The 21,202-nt window shown below is 31.0% G+C and overlaps 1 protein-coding gene across 2 annotated transcripts; it reads left to right on the top strand.

Annotated features, from left to right (window-relative positions):
- The first annotated feature begins 64 nt into the window (after window positions 1-64).
- Window positions 65-11,606, top strand: LOC114422186 (calmodulin-binding transcription activator 2). 2 transcript variants are annotated; one of them, XR_003668641.1, is made up of 14 exons: window positions 65-231; window positions 3,033-3,152; window positions 3,743-3,858; window positions 4,024-4,112; window positions 4,614-4,656; window positions 5,015-5,189; window positions 5,614-5,739; window positions 5,877-6,187; window positions 6,898-7,431; window positions 7,926-8,614; window positions 9,015-9,591; window positions 10,491-10,814; window positions 10,897-11,194; window positions 11,285-11,606. XR_003668641.1 is itself a non-coding variant. In XM_028388408.1 (13 exons), the coding sequence occupies exons 1-13, from the start codon at window positions 192-194 to the stop codon at window positions 11,008-11,010; spliced, it is 3,258 nt and encodes a 1,085-aa protein (XP_028244209.1). In that variant the 5' UTR covers window positions 65-191; the 3' UTR covers window positions 11,011-11,497. The 2 variants fall into 2 exon arrangements, 1 of the variants encoding a protein (XP_028244209.1); XM_028388408.1 differs by having other exon boundaries at window positions 10,897-11,497.
- Window positions 11,607-21,202: the final 9,596 nt, after the last annotated feature.

Genomic DNA, 21,202 nt, shown 5'->3' with positions numbered 1-21,202 from the left:
ATAATGATATAAAGTTATAATAACAAAAGCTTCAACATTTAAACAAAAAGAAAAAAGTTCATTCTATCAGTTTTTCACTTTATCGCGTCAGTTGAGACTTGAGAAACAGTCCAGGAGAGAAAAAAAAGGATAAAAAGAAAAGTCTCTGTCGTCCTTCGTCGTTCGCGTTGATCTCAGATTCAGTCTTCGCCATGGCGGAGGGTGCTTCTTACGGATTGCGTCGTTCATTAGGTCATTTTCTAATTATTTTTTTTCTTTTGCTTCATAATTTCTCATTCAATGCTTCGATCCTGCGAATTTAATTGTTTTTTTTCGACGCGATTTCTTGTCATGGTGCTTCAGCTATTGAATTCTGTTTCCTTCGTTTAGTGGGTTCCTGCTGTTGGGACTTAGTTTCAGTTACTAATGATGACTTCGCTAATGAATGGACCTAACGTTCGGTCCTTACTGAGGTTGACAAAAATTGTGCCCAATTGATTTGGGGGAAATAACTATTTAGGGATATTTTTTAGTCCAATTATGTTTAAAGTGTCTTTGGCACTAGGTTTGAACGACATGAACCATTGATAGGTACTGCTTCACTGCATCAGTTTTCCACTTGTTCGGGTTCTGAGTGGTGAAACTTTTTTTTTTTTATCGGCAAAATTGTTAATTGTTGGTTTTTTGTTAGTTGAGGGAATCAAACCCACAACCTTTCCCTCCCTTCTCCTTTTACCACCAAACCAACCTTATAACTTCCTCTTTGTGGTGAAACTAACTAAGATGCAGCTCCAATCCCCCCAAAGGAACTAAAGCTAGTATTGTCAAATTTGTAACAATTTCAAAACGATTTAGTTGGATGTAGAAAGCACCATGCATTTGAGGGATTTTCCTTGCAGAGAAAAACTGAAAGAAGCATCAATTTTTAGAAAGTTAGATTTATTCATGGAGACAAAATTAAAGGATATCATTTTTCAAATTTTTTATGAATCCTATTCTTATTGGTGCAAAATGTAAAAGAAAAAGTTTGATTCAGATAAGTGGTATTTGATAATGTCTGACATGAATGTATGTTGAGCCCTGGTATGGTAAGGTAAGGCTGCTGTTTCAACTGTTCTTGCTTCCTTTTATGGTATGCAAAGAAGTTTGAACTTTAAATGAAGATTCATTGGGGAAAGAAAAAATGAATTTAAGGATACATTGCTTCAAATTATAACATAGATAGTGGCCATGTCGGTAAATTAGTTCTATAAATAAAGAGATCTGATGGCTAAAAGAAGAGCCCAGTGGAATCAACAATTTTCATTCAGACAAAAATAGTGGAGTAGATTTTCATTTGTTCTCTCTTAAATGGTGAGTTGCTATCATGAACCTCTAGCCTTGTATTTACTTCAAACTTACACATAGCCATCAAAAGTGAAAGTTAAACTGAAGGTTTGTAGCTGACATGTGATTTAATTTTTTGAAGCAAGCCAATACCTCCTTTCAGGATATGATGTTACACCTTAACTTGTTGGTGTTTTCTTGAGGTTGTACATATTTATCATACAGATGATTGACATATTATTTTTTTGAGTTAGATAGAAAATGGTTGGCGGGTTCTGGCCATACCTGCAAACAATCATTAGCTGGATCAGAGAAGAGGATGTAGTGATTTGGGTATTATGGGGCGCCTAATTTCTACATTGAGTAGTATAAGATGCTCAGTGAAGGACTTAAGTGCCTTGGTTCTCCCCCCCCCCCCCCCCTTGGTTGCTAGCTTTGAAGCGTGGGTTCTCTAAGTGTTTGGATGCTTATCATGTAGTGTCTGCTTGTATTTCATTAGTTTTACTCAAAACCAAATTTGTCAAAATTGCGTTAAAGATTGCAGGATTGCATGATCCTATGATTTTCATGCGTGCATGATTGGTTGCAGGGTTGTTTTACTGCAAGATACTTTTGAATTGCAATTTTCCTGGTCCAAGATTCCACAATCTGTGGCATCTCCATCTTCCTCTGGATCAGGTTTTGAAATGAATCCCATTTACTGGACCTGACGCATTTCAGATGCCCTCTCTTATTGCTCTCTGATTTTCAGTCTCTCACACTCTCAGACTCTTGCTTGCTTCACCTCATCTCAGTCTTGCTCTTGTTTGCTTTGTCACTGCCATATTACGCTGGTGTTCTTCTTCTTCTTGCCTTCTTCTGCTGTGCCTTGCGTCTTGTGTCTTACCTCTGTGTTGATTACAAGCATATTCTTCTGCGGTTCTGCCTCTCTCATTCTCTGTATACAATTAATATAGTTATCAAGAATCCCTAAAATTGTAGTCACTTTGACTGTGCAGTATTTATTTTAACTTATAATAACAGGGTATCTATAGATCACCCTTAACAAAATCAGTATTTGTCAAGTTATCCTGTGTACATAACACGTACATTATGTAGGTTAATATGAACATAAGGGAAGCTATCTATATAAATCTATGAATATATATTTTCAGTTTAAGTTTAGTTCAAAGATATCATTTACAAGATATTTTCCTTATCCATCCTTTTTATCACATGTATATCTTCATATATAATTTTGCCTCTTTTGGTAGGATCTTTCGATTTATGATCTTTCATCCCCCTCCTGATCTCGTGTAAGATCTTGATTTTGACAACATTGCTCAAAACAACTTTTCAGACAAAAACTCCACAACATTTTGATTTTAAACTAATTTTAACACAAGCTCTTCCACATAATCACATAAAAAGACTAAAATCAAACTGATTCTGTTGAAAGGAGTATATTTAGTAGATAAATTGATTTTTGAGGGGACTAATAGGCTGCTAAGTTTATGTACTGGATACTTTGACCTCAATATTGGACTCATGATTGACAATGTGGGTGTTCTTTTCATGTCAGTTTATCTTTCTCTTTTTGATTCTATAACAAAAATATTCTTATTGATGCATGTGACTTTTGTGGCCATGATTTGATTATTTAAGCTTGCTTGAATAATTGCGTATTTGTGTATGTGATATAATTCAAAAATCAAATATTTAACTGAATGCCTTATATCAATGTGCAGATATTCAGCAATTACAATTTGAAGCCCAGCATCGATGGTTGCGACCTGCAGAAATTTGTGAAATTCTTCGTAATTATCGGATGTTTCATATCACATCAGAGCCTCATAACAGGCCACCAAGTATGGTTACTGCATGTTACTGATAAATTAATTGGCACCTGTATATACTATTATATAATTTTTTACATGTATGCATTGGATGAATTGTTCAAGAAGCTTACACCAATACTGATTTTCAATGATGTGTTTGTTGCAACTTGGTATAAATGAACTTTTTGGCCGAAACTATTAACATCTTTCTAGGTGCCTAACAATGTGTTTCAACATGGGAGTATTGCCCTCCTTGGGTTCACTTAGCTGAATTTAATTCCTTTTAAAGATGTATCAAGCATTTTAATTTTGCTTTATCTGAACTTAAGGTATTCATGTTCCAATAGATCCTATATATTCAGTTCAAGGAATACATGCACATTGGGTAATTCAGTAAATATTTTTTCATGAAGTTTGGTAGCAAAAAAGCTCCTGATATGCCTATTGAATTAACTTTGCAATTCAGTAGTTTTAATGATATTATTAATAGTATTTTGTTGTTTTGCTAAAATCTTGTGTTGTTGTTAACTTCAATCCATCTTTTAGCTCCTAATTGTATTCCTATCATTACTTCATGCTTACTAAGACCTCACTTAATGACTTGTATTTCATGATTTCAGGTGGTTCACTTTTTCTTTTTGATCGAAAAGTTTTGAGATACTTTAGAAAGGATGGGCATAATTGGAGAAAGAAAAAGGATGGAAAAACTGTGAAAGAAGCTCATGAAAAGTTGAAGGTAAGCTTATAATTTGCTTCAGTTTTGAGTTTGTAGTTAATCAAATTTTTGTAAGACTAGCATATATATAGGATGATTGGATATTTTTTTTCCAATTGGAAAGCAAGTCTTTATACCATTATGCAATTATTCACTGGAGTTGTAACATCATTTAAGCAAATTTAGATTGGAAGTGTTGATGTGTTGCACTGCTACTATGCCCATGGAGAAGAAAATGAAAATTTTCAAAGGCGAAGCTACTGGATGCTTGAACCGTGAGTATGAATTTACATACAAGATTGTGTAATATGCCTTGGAAATTAAAGTACATTCATATTTCATGTGTTTGTTGCTTTGTAAGTTTCTTAGCAAGTACTGCATTGGTGCATTTGCTGTCATATCTCATGTAAATGTACATATACAAGTTTTTAAGGTTGTTCTTTACCCTCAAACTTAGTGAATAGAGCTACATTTTTGGCTTTTCTTTGGTGTTTGCATGTCGATTGAGAAGCTCTACTGCATTCTTCTTCCCTGTTCTCCTTTGTTTTTAATGTTTTTGAAAGATTTCTTATCCTATCCGTAGTTGTTACCCACTAATCCACTTATTTCTCCCTAATATAATTTCCTTTTTATCTAATAAGTTATAACAGTTTTTAATGTTATTGGGTTGCAAATATTTTGCTGCATCTTAGCTAATTTGAGTTTTCAATGTACATCTACTTAAATATTTTTTGTCTTCTTACAATTAATCAGAATATGGTTTTCTTTTATTGCAGGGATATGATGCACATAGTATTTGTCCATTACTTGGAAGTTAAGGTATTTTGCTCATTTGTTTATATTTTTGCTGTTATTACACTTTCTTGTTATTACCAATGGTTGTGTTTTTATCAATTACAAGTTATAACTTTATTTCTGCAGTGTTATGAGTCAAGAGTTGCACCTCTGCCAACATCTTAAGCTTTTGGCATGGTGATAAAAGCACTCTTGGTCATATCATACCATCCTTTTTTAAAAGATCTTGAAATCTATTTCTATCATATTCTTGTTGCGATCAAGCATAAAGAATTTGAAGCTGTTCAATGTAGAAGAATATGTGTTTTGTAGTTCTGATCTTGATTGACTTGAGTGCATGGGTGACTTATTCATATATTTCTTCTGGCTTTTTATTTCTCAGGGTAACAAAAATATTGTAGTAAATACTGAAGGTGATGAGATCCCATCAGATTCCCAAAAGGTAACTTCTTCATCGTCTAGCCTTCCCACACATCATAGCAGTGTTCCTTCTCTGAGTACAGATTCCGTGAGCCCAACAACCAGTTTGATGTCTTTACGTGAAGATGCTGATTCTGGTAATTCTGCTTAAATTTATTTCACAAGGGTTCAAAATTTTTATGGTCTGTGAAGTGAATTATATGCTAAGGGCCTGTTTGGATTAGTTTCTCCATAAACAATTTTAGGAGAAGAAAATAAGAAGGAAAAATGAAACGAGCTTTTCCATAAGCTAAAATTAGATTATGTATAAGTTAATTTGTAGAAGCTCTCTCATATTAGTTTCTCTAAAAGATGATTTTTAACTTATGCATAAGCTAATTTAAGCTTATGGAGAAACTTATTTCATTTTTCTTCTCCTATAAGTGTTTATGGAGAAGTTTATTGGAACATGCCCCAAGTCTTTAACTATCTTGGTGTACTGTTACAACAAATATTTGTGTAATAGTTTGGCATTTGGCCCATTTGATCACTCTTAAATGATTTAATCATAATTCTTTCCAGAGGATATCCACCAAGCAAGTTCTGGGTTGCGCCCATTATATGAGTCACAACATAGTGGGAATGGTCCATTGACGGAAAAGATTGGTGCTGGTTCGAACAGTTCATATCTTATTCATCCCTTTTCAGGTTACCTTCCCTCCTTTTTCTTCAATTTTGTTGTCTCACATGTATATTATAACTTCTATTAGGCAACCTTTGACATGTGTTTCCCCCATATATATATATATATATATATATATATATATATCTTAAAATATTTTTAGGTGATTATGAACAGTCATCAATTTCTGGAACGGATTATATCCCTGTTGTTCATGGGGATAAATTTAGAGGAAATGATACTGCTTATATTGATGGTCAGAAAACACATGACGTGGCAACATGGAGCACTGTCTTGCAAAGCACTGCCAAATTGCATAATGATCCTTCTCTTGCATCATCTCCTTCCATTCCATCTAGTTCAATGGGAGATGTCCTTGAACAAGAACATACCATTTTTAGTGACCTTTTAATGAGCAAAAGTGGTCTCACTGAGGTAGCAGAGAGCTCTCAGTCTCTCCAATCAAATTGGCAGGTACATACTGTTACCGCATAGTATATCTATCAGTAGAATTATCTCACATATACGGCTATTATTTTTGAGGATGGAAAAGACATAATTTGACAGTTTTATGGGACTAAAGCTTGTGCACACTTGAACTGCTATTTTCATTAATAATTTTAGTTTAACTTAATGATGAATATATTAACTATCTGGTGTCGGGCTGCATTTGTCATATTAAAAGGTTTTGAATTGTTTCTGAAAGTCTAGAAATGCTATTGTTGGGAAAAACCCAAGTCCGGCATAGAGATAGTGTCAAGATAGAGTATATAAGTGGGGGGTAACTCTCACCTTATAAGCCGATTTTGTAGGGTTGAGTTAAAACCAAACCCAAATTCTAAGAGCCATAATTCCAGATTACAATTTTTTTAGTAACTCGAACTTTCTCCAGATGTATCCGTATCCAATCTTTTTGTTGAGATAGGTATTTATTTGCTTGAACTCTTCGTAAATAACTTGTTGGGTAACCATGACTGGGTGTTGGTTTTCATAATATATTTTAATTTGTTGGCTTTAAAAAAATGACTGGGGGTTGGCTTGGTGTCAATTGTATTTTTTGATTGCTTAATTTGAAACTGATACTTTTAACTTTGGTTTCTCTTATATGTAATTTCAAACTACTACTACTAATGAGATTTTGCTGAAAAATATAACTATTTATTTTTTTATTTAATTTGACTCAGATTCCTTTTGAAGACAATTCAGGAGGCATGCCAATGTTAACCCAAACCCAGACATTTGGTCTGCAATTTAGATCTGATTATGGCACCGGTTTACTAGGGAATGAAACTCGTAATGCATGTTCTGAAAGTGCTGCGATCCTGTACAGTTTTAATGGTGAACCAAAAGAGCAGCCTATGCAGCAAAACTATCTACAAGAGCTTGAAGATGGACAATCTCAACATGCACTAAAATCCAATTCTGCAAATAAAGTTCCTGATGAAGAAACTATCAACTATGGCTTAACAGTGAAGCGCACATTATTGGACAAAGACGAGAGCCTGAAGAAGGTTGATAGCTTCTCTCGGTGGATTACTAAGGAACTTGGAGAGGTGGCTGATTTGAATATGCAGTCCTCACCTGGTATTTCATGGAGTACAGATGAATGCCAGCATGTGATAGATGATACCTCATTGAGCCCATCTCTCTCTCAAGATCAACTGTTTAGTATAAATGATTTTTCACCTAAATGGGCTTATGCTGAGTCCGAAATTGAGGTACTGATCTTGTGGAAAATCTATATTATTATTATTGTTGTTGTTAAAAAATGTCAGATTCCATTACAATCGAAAAAATAATTTTTTTCTGCCAACTGTTTACTGGTTCTGTGGTCTCCTTTTCTCCCTTCCTATTAGTTATTATATGAATAAGTACTTAATATGTATACATGTCATTTTCATTGACCATAAGAACTTTTTCTTTTCTCCTCAAATATCAAATGCTTGTCCTAGTCAGATATTTGCAGTTTTTGCTCTTAATTTTTTAATTTGTAATGCCCTCCATTTTGTATTTATTTTTGTATTTCTTCTGCATCTTGGTATTTCATAACACATCTGACACTCTTCCTTCTTTTCCCCCTCTCCTTTTGTATGTTATATATGATTAATGGTTTTACTTCTTTTTCTAGTTGAGATTGAGTCTATTGCAAGATAAAATGAAGAAGAATAGGATGTAGTTTGATTGACATCTTATCCTGTTCAAAACTATACAGGTGTTGATTATTGGATCATTTTTGAAGAGTCAACCAGAGGTGACAACCTGCAACTGGTCCTGTATGTTTGGGGAAGTTGAGATTCCCGCCAAGGTCTTAGCTGATGGAATTTTGTGCTGTCAAGCTCCGCGTCATAAGGTTGGACGGGTCCCTTTCTATGTGACATGTTCCAATAGGTTAGCTTGTAGTGAAGTGCGGGAATTCGATTTCAGAGAGGGCTTTGCCAGAAATGTAGATTTTGCAGATTTTTATAACAGTTCTGAAATTCTGCTTCATTTGCGACTAGAGGATTTTCTTTCTTTAAAGCCAGTGGACCCTTCAAATCATTCTTTTGAGGGTGATATGGAGAAAAGAAACTTGATTTTTCAGCTCATTTCACTGAGAGAGGTGGAGGAATATTCAATTAAGGATGAAGTGACTACAGAATTGGATATATCCCAACACATGGTGAAGGAGCATCTGTTTCACAAGCAGTTTAAAGAGAAGCTGTACTCATGGCTTCTTCACAAAGTAACTGAGAGTGGTAAAGGGCCAAATGTATTAGATGAGGATGGGCAAGGTGTGCTACATTTAGCAGCTTTTCTTGGCTATGATTGGGCCATAAATCCAATTATATCTGCTGGAGTTAATATCAACTTCCGAGATGTGAATGGATGGACAGCTCTTCATTGGGCTGCATCCTGTGGCAGGTAAGGTTCCTTGAGATTTTTTTCCTCTTTATTGAGTACAGTTTGTTGAACATAAGTTATGTCTGTTAATCTTGTTGAACCTTCATTTACCGCAACATATGAAACAAATCTAAGTTTCTTTCTTTAAAGTGTGGTTAAGAAATATCCAGTGTTTTAGATGAATGGACTTGTTCCCCTCCTCTCCCTCCCCTAATATTTAGATTGTTTTAGTTCTAAACGTTGCTTCAGTTTTTATTGTGTGTGTAAAATAGTAAATTAGCTAACTTAGAGTTATCCCTAGAGCAATTGCTTTGGTTAGTCAAAGGCAAATCACAATCTGCTTTCAGCATTGACTTTCTCAAATATATTATGTTCAGCATAACATGATTTTTTTTCTTGTTATTCTTTGTCCTTTTATCAGAGAGCGCACAGTTGCTGTCCTTGTCTCCATGGGTGCAGATTGTGGAGCATTGACAGATCCATCTCCCTCATCTCCAGCAGGTAGAACAGCTGCAGATCTTGCCTCTAGCTATGGGCACAAAGGAATTTCTGGTTTTCTTGCCGAGTCTTCATTAACTCACCACCTCGAAACCCTCACAATGGATGATCAAAAAGGTGGTCGGCAAGAAATTTCAGGAATGAAAGCGGTGCAGACAGTTTCAGAACGATCTGCAACACCCGTGCACTTTGGTGATATGCCAGATCTCTGCCTCAAGGATTCGCTTACTGCTGTGCGTAATGCAACACAAGCTGCTGATCGTATACATCAAGTATACAGAATGCAGTCATTCCAGAGGAAGCAGTTAACTCAGTATGAAAGTGATGAGCTTGGATTGTCAGATCAGCAAGCACTTTCCCTTCTAGCTTCCAGAGCATGCAAATCTGGACAAGGAGATGGTTTAGCCAATGCTGCTGCAGTACAGATACAGAAAAAGTTTCGTGGTTGGAAGAAGAGAAAAGAATTCTTGATGATTCGTCAAAGAGTTGTTAAAATCCAGGTTCATTGATCTGTTCTTTTTACTTGATTTTTCATTTTTATTATTCTGGACTTTTTTTTAAGTAAACATGTATATTGTTAGATGGTCTTAATTTTTCATCAAATCATCTTACTAATTATTCTGCTATTTTGGAAATTAAAGGTGGAGAATTGATTGCATTGAAGATTTTGATTGATAAAAACTCTGGATAAGAATGGAAAAATGCTTCTTAAACTTTTGCATCTCTTTGCTCCTACTATAACTAGTGTATACATGTGGATCACACATTGGGATTGTCAAAAACAAAAACTGGAGAAAACAATCCAGAATGTGAGGAAAGCATGCAGTAAAATGTTCTTTATATTGGGTTCTTCCTTCCATCATTCCATGCATTTACTTAGTGATTTGGTGTTGTGTTAACATTCATCATATCATGAGCTTGCGCACCTAGTGGGCCTTAAAAGCATTTAACTCCCAAGAAAGTACACCAAAAGATATCATATATAGCACTTGTTGCCTAAAAGTCCTTCCTTATCCTCCTGCCACGACCTGTAAAGTAGAAAATTCAATTTGAGGACACAACTTATATTCACAAAAAATTAAGAAAAAAAGATTTAGGAAGCTACCAGAAAAGATACAGTGACTTCCCAAAGCTTTAAGTTCAATTATCTCTGGCCTGAGTCTTTTAAGACTTAAGTGTGAAGTTGATGTTTGCCAAGCAACTTTACCCTTCCCCTACTTTGCTACTTGTACCTCCAATGTAACCTCCACCTGGCTCCCTTTCCCAAAAAGAAAATATGACTACTTCAGAGATTTTCCTGCTTTTTTTTTTGGTTTTTTTTCCTATCTTTCATTTTTTTTTTGTGTCCCTATGCACTTGGCACATGCTTCCACTGACTGTTGAAATCTGTGGTGTCAAGGCCCATGTAAGAGGTCACCAAGTAAGGAAACAGTATAAACCAATCATCTGGTCTGTGGGAATCCTGGAGAAGATCATATTACGTTGGAGGCGCAAGGGTAGTGGTTTACGTGGATTTCGACCAAATGTCATTAATGAAGTCCCCGATCAACAAAATAATTCTCTGAAAGAGGATGATTATGATTATCTCAAGGAGGGACGGAAACAAAAGGAAGAAAAGATCCAAAAGGCCCTATCAAGGGTGAAGTCCATGGCTCAGTATCCAGAGGCACGTGCTCAATACCGGCGTCTGCTAAATGTTGTTGAGGACTTCCGTCAAACCAAGGTATTTGTTAACATCTGGCAGGTGTCTAAACACTTTAATGTTTGGCTTAATGATATGCTCATAGTTGTTTGATATCTGGCAGGCATCTAACGAGGGTTTGATCAATTCTGAAGAGACAGTTGATGGTATGGAGGATTTGATTGATATTGATATGCTTTTAGACGATGATAATTTCATTCCTATAGCATTTGATTGATCCTGCAATGGCTACTCTCATCGTCCCCACTGTAAATACATGGCCTGTTTTTGGCTTTATTTGGTATTGGGGAGTCCTAACATCATCTTGATGTAGTATATATTTCTAATCAAAATTACTTGGATCCAAGGCTGCATATAAATAGATTATGATAGCTAGAATGCACTCTGATTTGACAGTTCAGGTATTGTAGTCTAATGCAACATGGTTTGATTTTATTTATGATTATTTTAGTATGACTGTTTATAGATGATTGTTTTTTTTGTTTTGATAGGCAGACGGTTGGGGGTTATAACATAATGATGTAACTTGCTAAAGTATTAAACTGCAAGTTGTACAAAAGTCGACTGTGGCGAGAGAAACTATATACTAAGTGCTAATTATGATATCAAGCTTGTTTTATCGTTTGCATTTAAATTCCTTTTTTTATCAGTTAGTTCTACTTCTGCAACTTGTCTTTTTAGTTATAGCATCCCCATTTTTCTTAAAAGGATTTCCACTCTGCATTGTAGATGATATAGGTGTGGTTTGCTTCTGGTTATCTTCTTCATTCTTATCACTTCATGGTTTGAAATGTATTGAGTTTTTGTTTGTTATCATCACATTTTTTTTTTCTTGACAAATGTTAATCGTTAGTTTTTGTTAATGAGAGAGATCAAATTTGTGATCTTTTCCTCCTCTGGGTCCTTAATCCCGCAACCAACATTATATTTCATTATCTCATGTATGTTATCATCATATAAATTGGAGAGTTTAGCAGCACAGCTTCAACTCAAAAGAATTAGGATCTGTTTGGGTAAGCTAAGCTTCTTTAGAAGCTCTTCTAGGAGAAGAAAATAAGAAGAATTAATGAGATGAGTTTTTTCATAAATTATAATGAATTCTTCACTAACTATTAGTTATTTTGTAGATGTTCTCTTATATTTTAGAAAAATTATAAGAGAGTTTTTATAAGTTAGCTAATGAGAAATTCATGTTTCTTATTTTAGCCTATGTAGATGTTGTTCAAAGAAGCTTACCCAAACAATTCCTAAAAGAAACCATTTTTGCTTCAACTTCTATAAATCAATCGTGTGTTAGGGCTGTTCAAGAAGTGGATGTGAAATCATGAGCTTACAAATGAATACTGCTATATTTGATGCTGCGTAACATCTTGAAATAAATTTTATAAGTTTAACTAAGAGCAATGCTATAAAAGTTGATGATTAATCTTCTCAATATTTTATAAATAAAACATAAAAAGTAAAAAATATATTTAATATTTTTTAAAAATATAAACATTTTATTTATTTAATAAATAAAAGGATTAATAGGAAGACGGAAGATTTAAAAGTTTTCACTTAATGTAATTTTGTTTGGTTATTTTTCTTTGCTTGATTTTGAAATGAAGTGAATCGTAATGAATGAATGATAATAACCAGTTTAGATTTCAGCATATTTAGTTGCTGTTTGGTAACCGATTAATAATTATGAAAAATAATAAAGCTTTTAAAATGTTTTTGCAAAACGTTTTTGAAATGGTGTAATTTTTAAAAAAAAAAAAATAAACTACTAATTCAATATAGTTTTAACAGTGACCAGTTGAATTTGGATTTAGGAACGATGCAGTTTTTTCTAGTCAGCCAAATACAAAGCATCCAAATTTGATCCAATGACTTGATTGAGTCTTGTCAAAGTTTTTTTTTTATCGGTAACCTGGTATCTCTTTTCTCTTCCTTTATCCTTTCTTAAATTATAGAGTCAATCTTATATATTCGTCAAGTGTTCTTAACACATGCAACATGCATTGTTCCCGACTGCTGATGCGACTCTAGAAGGAAAACACAAGAGAAAACGGCATTTTATGTTGCTTGACCAGTGAATTTATTTTTCTCCAGTTTGGAATTCATGTGAGAAGGCACATTTGTTTGCACATTTTGAAAACAAGAAGTACTTTTTACTTGATAATTTTTTTAAAAAAGTATTTTTTTTTTTTTGTGATTTATTTGTATCCTTGTCTAAATGAAGTAAATAAATCCATTCGTGATTAAAGCAAGCGAGTCTAACTTTACGTGCCAATGCACTTGTTGCTTAAAATATAAGACACGTAATCTATAGCAAATTAATGGTCGTGAGAGAGAATTATTGTGAAATCTAAAGAGGGTCAATTTGTACATTTCAATGGTGAAATTCAGCCTTGAAGTCAGATTGAGGCTATTTGATTAATGCACATGCTTGACGGCAAACGCATCACTGGAGGCTTCTTTTGCAAACTATTTACTAAAAGGGGTTGTTTTCAAATTATTTACCGGGAGGTCTATTTTTATTTACATTGCACCAAAGCGCAATTCAACGGAAAGATGACATGTGGCATAGCTTTGTGCAATGGGTTGCTACACTTACAATGGCGTAACCACTTTTGATCAGATTTTTGCCAACGTGTGTACTTAACCAACTTTACGCAATGGGTTGCTACACTTGTAGTTACCAGTGCTCCTGCATTGAATGTGACAAATTCGCTATTATCATGTGGGAATAATATAGCTGTCAATGAATCAAAAGTTCAAAGATTTACAACAAATTTAGATGAAGATTTTGATCATGATGATTATATGATATTTAATTCATATGTTGAGAACTCGTAGGATGAGGAGAAAGATATCGATGATATATCTAAGATGAAGAAGGTATATTTAATCCCTTAGTAAATAGTTTGAAAATAACCTCCTTTTATTAAATAGTTTACAAAAGAAGCCTAAAGTGGTTAAGCAGCCCATGCTTGACATACCGTTACAAATTGGGTATAATTCAAATCCAATTAAAACATACGAGTACTTCTTGGACGACTTGTTTCATGGGCAAACTAATTTGCCAGGGACAAATTAGGTATTAAAAAAATTATAGTTATCGATGGAGAATTTATAGCACGAATTGAAAAGTTGAATCATAAGTATAACTTTACTTCTTAGATTGAATTGAGACTTAGTTCTCTATAACCATCTGCATGGGAGAGATGTGCTGAAAATGCAAAAAAGAAGAAAGAAGTCTTCGGATAAAAAGGAAAAACGAAGCCGTTTTATGATGCTATTCTATGAGTGTATTTTGATTAAATACATAATCGACTTTATTTTAACTGGAAAAAAAAAAAAGACACTTTACTCTTGGGCTTGAAAGTTATCCATACATGTAATTAGATGTAACTTGTTTTGAAAGTTAAAAATAAATTGTTGTGGTGAATTATAATAATATAGAATAACAATGTCAAAAAGAAAAATAACATCAAATAAAATTATTTTCTTTATAATAGTTATAAATTAAGAAAAGAGTCTTTTCTGTAATTTTAATTATAATATAAGAAATATTAAGAACACACTTTTTAATATATATTCTACAACATTTTTTTATCGGTTGAAATTTATCAAAAATGATAAAATTTAGTAAATCTTATATCATATTTATTGTTTTTTTTTCTTTTGACTTTATAATTTTTCATAAATTTAAACCAATTCCAAAGTAGCATGTGTTTCGAAGGAATGTATTAGAAGGTGTCCATAATATCAAAGATCATGATCGTAACAAAGAAGCTTCACTTCTAATGTGGTTTCAGCATCCATGTGAGGCTTAGGCTAATTGACAACAAAATCCATCAAGTGGAAGATTTTTACCGTTGTCCACTCATTCATGCAGAAGCAGGGGAAGTTGCTCTGTTCTTGAGTAACAGAGCAACAGAAACAGGGGAGGAAGAAGGACTAAGGGGACATTAGCACAGGGGTGTACACGTGGCAAAAACCCACCTCGTACACCTAGGTGACTGTTTGTTAGCACGCTGTGAATTCGTGGGATGTTGGTTCTCATGGTGACCTATAAAGTACCGACACCGACACGAACATCGGATACGATACGAATACGGACACATGGATACATGTAATGTCCAAAATATAGAACGTAGTGCGGGTATCGTGTCGGTGTCGTACGCTGACACGGGCACGTGTCGAACACCAGACATGATAAAGGACTGGGGTGTCCGTGCTTCATAGATGGTGACGATGCCAACGTTAAAAAAAAATTAGTAAGGACAGCTTTTCTTTTTCCTTTTCTTTTGTGCTATCAAATCTGAATGGAATGGGATTTGACTTGGCTGGATTTATGCTATTCCTTCCACCAAACACTGCACAGACGAATGCATGCAGTGGCACTTCAGGGGAGTTGACCCTTTCAAGTTTGTAATAATAAGCACATCCACTATCATATACTACTTGCTTTTTCTTTTTTCTTTTCCAACTGAAGGTCTTTTTCCTTATCCATTTTTCAATTGTTTATTGTTAACCTTCATCAAGTAATTTCAAGTTTACAACAGTGTCTCTGGTGAGATGTTGAATATCCTTTTTTATTGGCAAATTTTGTGTGTCCCGTGCATGCTTGTTAAATATATATATATATTATAAAGTGTAATCCGTGTTTAGACTTAAAGTTATTTATATATGTAGTTAAATGTAATTTGTTCAAAAAAATATTATTATTATTGGAAGTTAAAATAAAATGTTATAGTTGTTTATAATAATTAGGGATAAAAATATCCGAAAGAAAAATGACACCATAAGATTATTTGGTTTGTCAATAGTTATAGATTAACTCTTTAATCTAATGGACCGCACAATTTATTAAGAAACTATATCCTTAATATAAGATTACAAAGAAACTTCCAAACATTTTATTGATACTAATCTCTTTTGATAGATTAAAAGATACTCGAAGATGAATTGTTTTCTTCTAACAAGATTTTCTTCATATATATATATATATATATATATATATATATATATATATATATATATATATATATATATAATTTAAAGGGACAAAATCTATTACTACTTAAATGAAATAAAAAGAAAAAATATCAAACATTATGTTAACAAGAAAAGAATAAAATTTAATTTTTATACACATAAAACTTTTTATATTGCCAACTGATAAAATATTATGTAAATATGACTTTTTAAGTTAATTATGATTATAGTTAATAAATTTTTTTATATGTAGAAATGAAAGACAAATATCAAAAGATTTATAATTTTTTATGCACTCTACTTAATTAATTTAGTTAAAAAAATTTTAACAAACTTATTATATATTACTTTCAAGGCAATTGCTAAATCAACAATTTTATCACAATTCTTATTGTATTATTGCATAAAATTATTTTTATTTCTTATTATAACATGATGGACTAGTGTTCCATTGTATTTCAAATAAAGTTTCCTTTAAAAAAAATATGTGTGAGAGAAAAAACCCACTAATGTCTACTTTGTAATAGAAAACTTGAATATTCTATATCAAGTCATAAGTTTTATTTTCTATGTGACTATTGTACACTATTTTTTTTTATTGCAAACACAGAATAACTCAAATTTTAACAATGAATTTAGTAAAGCAATTAAGTGCTTATTTGATCGTGGGGAAGGAATTACTATTCTTGAATAATTTTTAAAAAATAATGTAAATTTCGTACTTTTTTCTCTACTTTAATTCAAATATTATTTTTTTCAATTTTTTCTCTTGAACTGATTTTAATTTATTTTTTTTCTGGTTTGAAGTTTAAATTCAAAGTGAAATCCCACAATTTTGGGTGAGAGTGACCTAGGAGGACATGCTGCTGCAGCAGGGCCACATGATAGACCAAACAAACAACTCTGCTATTGTAATTTGACCATTCAGCTTTTACTACGGGTGGACCAGCAGTGTAATTTTAGAACAAAAAACAAAAAAAATTGAGCAGGATTGTTTCTGACTTTCTGAGACATTTATTTGTCTATTATGCTATGATCCGCCCTAACTTTCTTAACTTGATCTAAAATTAAACCTGAGCTCAGTCCCACGAGATTCCTTGTCTTCAAAGTAGTGTATTAGTATAGTAGCAACTTCTGAGTTCTTCACTCTTACATTTGGCATTTAATGTCTTGTTTCAAAAAATTTCTTAAGATTAAACCCATGACCCTTTTTTGTCTTCAATTGCTCATTGTACGTTTCTATGCTCTAAGTTTATGTCTTGGCTGAAAAATCTAACCTGCGGGGTTGACTTATTTAATGCAGATCCAATTCTCCTTTATTGGTAGAAAAAATAAAATTGGCTGGGTGGTAAAAAGTTAAAGGAAAAAAGAAATAGGTGATGAGTTTGATTTTTTTCCCAATAAAAATTAACAAATTGATAATTAATATTTATCAATAAAAAATAAAGAAAATAAAAATTTTAAATTAAAGTAAAATGTAAAAGTATGAGTTCAACCTCATTTTATTATTCATTTCATTTCATTTTCCTTCTCTTTCTCTCCAAACGAAAAAAGTCTTATTATATTACTGTACTTACCATATTTTTTTTTCGGCTAGTACATTATATACTTACCATATAAGAAAATACTAACAAATTTAAGTATCAAAATCACGCTATTTCATGTGAATTTAAATTTTGTGTACGTTAATTTTCAGTAAAAAATATTTTACACTTTTAACTAATAAAAAATTATCATTAATATAGTTTTTAAGTTAATTATTATAAAAATAGAAAATAATCTACATATACTAATAATATAAATTTTTTTGACATTTATTCAAAAAAATCGTCAAATACAATAAATTTTTTTACATTTATTAAAATCACTTCAAAAATCATATTTATTATATTTTTTTAATAGATCGACAATTTACAAACTTTTTTTTTCTAAAAATGATATTGGTACGAAGTAACTTTCACTAGAAGCTAAGATAAATATTTTTCTTTCAATGTGATTTATTTCATACTCAAAGGACCAACCAAAATTAAAACTTTAAACCACTTGGTTAAGAGAAATAAGTCGCTATTACTTGTGCCAACATTTGTTTGGTAGTTTACAAACTCTTTACATTGCATAAAAATTAAATCTCATCAAAGTTAAGTAGCTTACCGAATCAATAGATATAGATCATGTTCGATAAGATATTTCATTTGGCTTTTATATTTTTCTTTCACTTTTATCCTCATTATATTTATTCATTTTCCTTGTTATCTTTTTTTAAAAAATTATGATTTTATTATTTTTCTGTTATTTTACACTTTTCAACATCTAGTCTCACCGAACACTTATAATTTAATAAGATAGCTTTTTGACTTTCAGTTATCAACTATCTTTTCAGTTTTCAGCTTCTTGCTAGCTTTTTAGTTAATTTTTCGAACATAATCATATTACTAATCTTATATTGCTTGCTTAATCGAGTTTAAAAAATTAAAGGGTTTTATAAAATAAATTTATGTTTGTTAATCTTTTGGTATAATAGCTCTTTATCCTTAAAGGAAAAATTGAGAGAATGAATAGGAAGATAGAAAAAGAGATTTTTTTTAGAATGAAAACCAATTAGGCATGACAAACAATCACGTACTCACGGGTATCATCCCAAACCCGTCTCGACTTTGATGAAAAATATCCGCTTTGATCGGATATGGATACATGTATAGATATTACTCAAGTTTTTTAAGCGGGGATGGAAATGAGGATGAATATCATCCATACTTGTATTCGCTACCATTATATTTTTTGTTTTAAATGTAATTTTTGTTTCTCTATTTTTAAAAAATTCATAATTTTAATCTCCTATTTTAAACTAGAGATATTTAGTTCCCTTATTTTAAAAAAATTGTAATTTTAGTCATCCATTTTAAAATAGATTATATTGTGTCATATCATTAAATTTGAGTCATATTAAGTTAATTTATTATCGATCAACACATAATTTTTTTGAATTTGATGAAATGATCAAAATTATGGATTTTACTAAACTAGATGACTAAATGTCTTTGTTTTAAGAAAAATTCTAACAATATACTCTATTACACTCCTCCTAACACATATTCTTTCATTAATTAAAATTTATTGAAAACTAAGACATCAAAAGAGAGTCATTAAATAACAATTGGGACATACAAAAAACTAGATTTTAAACTTTTACGATGCGAATTTGATTAAATTATATATTTTTAAGTTCGTATATAATATTTATATAAAATATGTACATTAATAAAATTCATTTTTTAAAAATATTTAATACCATATTAAATATAATTATACTAAAATTGAGAAAGATAACTAATTATATTTTTAATTGAGGAGTTGTTGTCTAAAATTTTTTAAGCCTAATGAAATTAATTTTTTTTCCAATTAATAGTAGTGATGTAATATTTATATGAAATGTATAACTAAACAAATATAACAAATATAAATTTATAAATATTTAAATTTAAGTATCCATTTTGTTATCATGAATACTATGTTTATATGTAATTGAATTTTGTGTGTTGATAATTAATATATTTAAAATGATTTAATGCAGAAATTAAAATTTTATTTTTAAATGATATTTAATAATTTTAAAAATATTAATTTAAATTATGTGATATTGTTGAAGTTTTGAATTAGTTAACCTTATTATGACTTAAATTGAATATTATCTATCAATGTTATGGGATTCTTTTATTAATTATTAATATAATTATTTTTAATTTTTATTTCATTACTTGTTATATTTGAAATTTATTAGTCTATAATTGATTTATAAATAATTTTTATTCTAAAAATATTATTATATGATCCAAATTTTATATTTTATCATTTAATTAATATAAATATTAGTTATCCATAAAACATTATTGATAAGTGTTACCCTTTTTTAATATAAATATATTATTACATGTTTTTTTTCATATATTATTATTTTTATTATTTTTTTATTAACTTAAAGAAGACAATATTATTAAAAATCCTAATTATTTTATTATTGCATACTTTATAGATATTTTATATTTATTATACAGAATGAATATTTAGTACATTATGGTCCGAGATAGTAAAAAAATAACTATTATACCACTATTCTATTAATTTTTTTCTTTATTTCATCATGCTGAATTTTTAATGATAATTTTTGTTTTATTTTAAAATTTTCTTTTGTTCTTTTTCAATTATTTATAGACATGAGATACTAGTTTCACCCTCCAAAAACAATTGTTTGATAGTTTCTTTTTCAGCACTTGACCTTTTTTGTGCTTTGATCCCATTCAAAATTTTTAAAAAGTCACAAATTGTCATTTATAAATCAAATTCATTGTTTAAATTTTCCTAATATTAAACAAATCAAGTGCTACATACCCGCAAACACCCAAATGAAGATTATGATTTTTTTTAATTTGAGGTAAAATTTAATATTTTAATTAATGATTTAATAAAAATGAAAAATCAAAATTGAAATTTTTTACAAGGATACACTTAAAAAATATTAAAATGAAAATTATGCACTACTTATATCAATCTTGTTTAATTTATTCTTTATTTTTTGCACGTGAAATAGTTTCAAATCAATTATTTTATCAAGGGATTCATTATCATCACACTTTATGTTCACTTTTAATTTTTGTTTAGAACATTTGAGAGCTTGTGCTAATATATGTCCTCTAAACATTGTTTGTACCCTTAACTTTTAATACCTTTTGTGAATGGAACTCAAATTAAAGTCATCAAATCCCTTCATCTTTCTGAATAATTGATGTCCTTAGTTGCTTTTCTGATCAAACTTCTTATTAAATTTCCTCATCTTTTTGCATCTTTACCAAACAAAAGGAATTAGAACCAGGAAGGGAAAAAGTAATGACATACAAAGCAGTAATTGATAAGGTTAAACGATAAAATTACAAAAAGATGAAATATCATTTTTTTCACCAAGTAACTTGCTAACAATACATAGTTTTAAAATTTTTACAACTAATCGATAACTTTTGATGATAGGAAAAATCTTCCTTCACCTATCATCATCATGTGAGCCACTTCTCAATGATATCCAAGATGATTTAGATGCCTGTAATAATATTAATTGACCAGGTTATAGTTTCATGTGATATAACTTTTAAAATATGAATCAATTAGCTTAATAGTTAAATAACTAAATAATAAACTCAAAAGAAAAATATTTAACTAAAAATATAATTGAATTTTTAGTTTTTTTGTGATTTTTATATATTATTTAAATTAAAACCTAATATATAATTTATTTAAAAATATATAAGTAAATTAAAATAATAGAAAAGAGTGTATGAGTATAGTTGATAAAAATGTAAAGATAAAAAAAAATATTAAAATTTAAAACTCAGCCTATTAATATCCAAACCCGTACCCAGAGTGTGTTTTTGTAG

The sequence above is a fragment of the Glycine soja genome, chromosome 8 (assembly GCF_004193775.1).
Source record: "Glycine soja cultivar W05 chromosome 8, ASM419377v2, whole genome shotgun sequence".
In the NCBI taxonomy this organism is placed as follows: domain Eukaryota; kingdom Viridiplantae; phylum Streptophyta; class Magnoliopsida; order Fabales; family Fabaceae; genus Glycine; species Glycine soja.
This window is presented reverse-complemented; position numbering and strand designations above follow the sequence as displayed.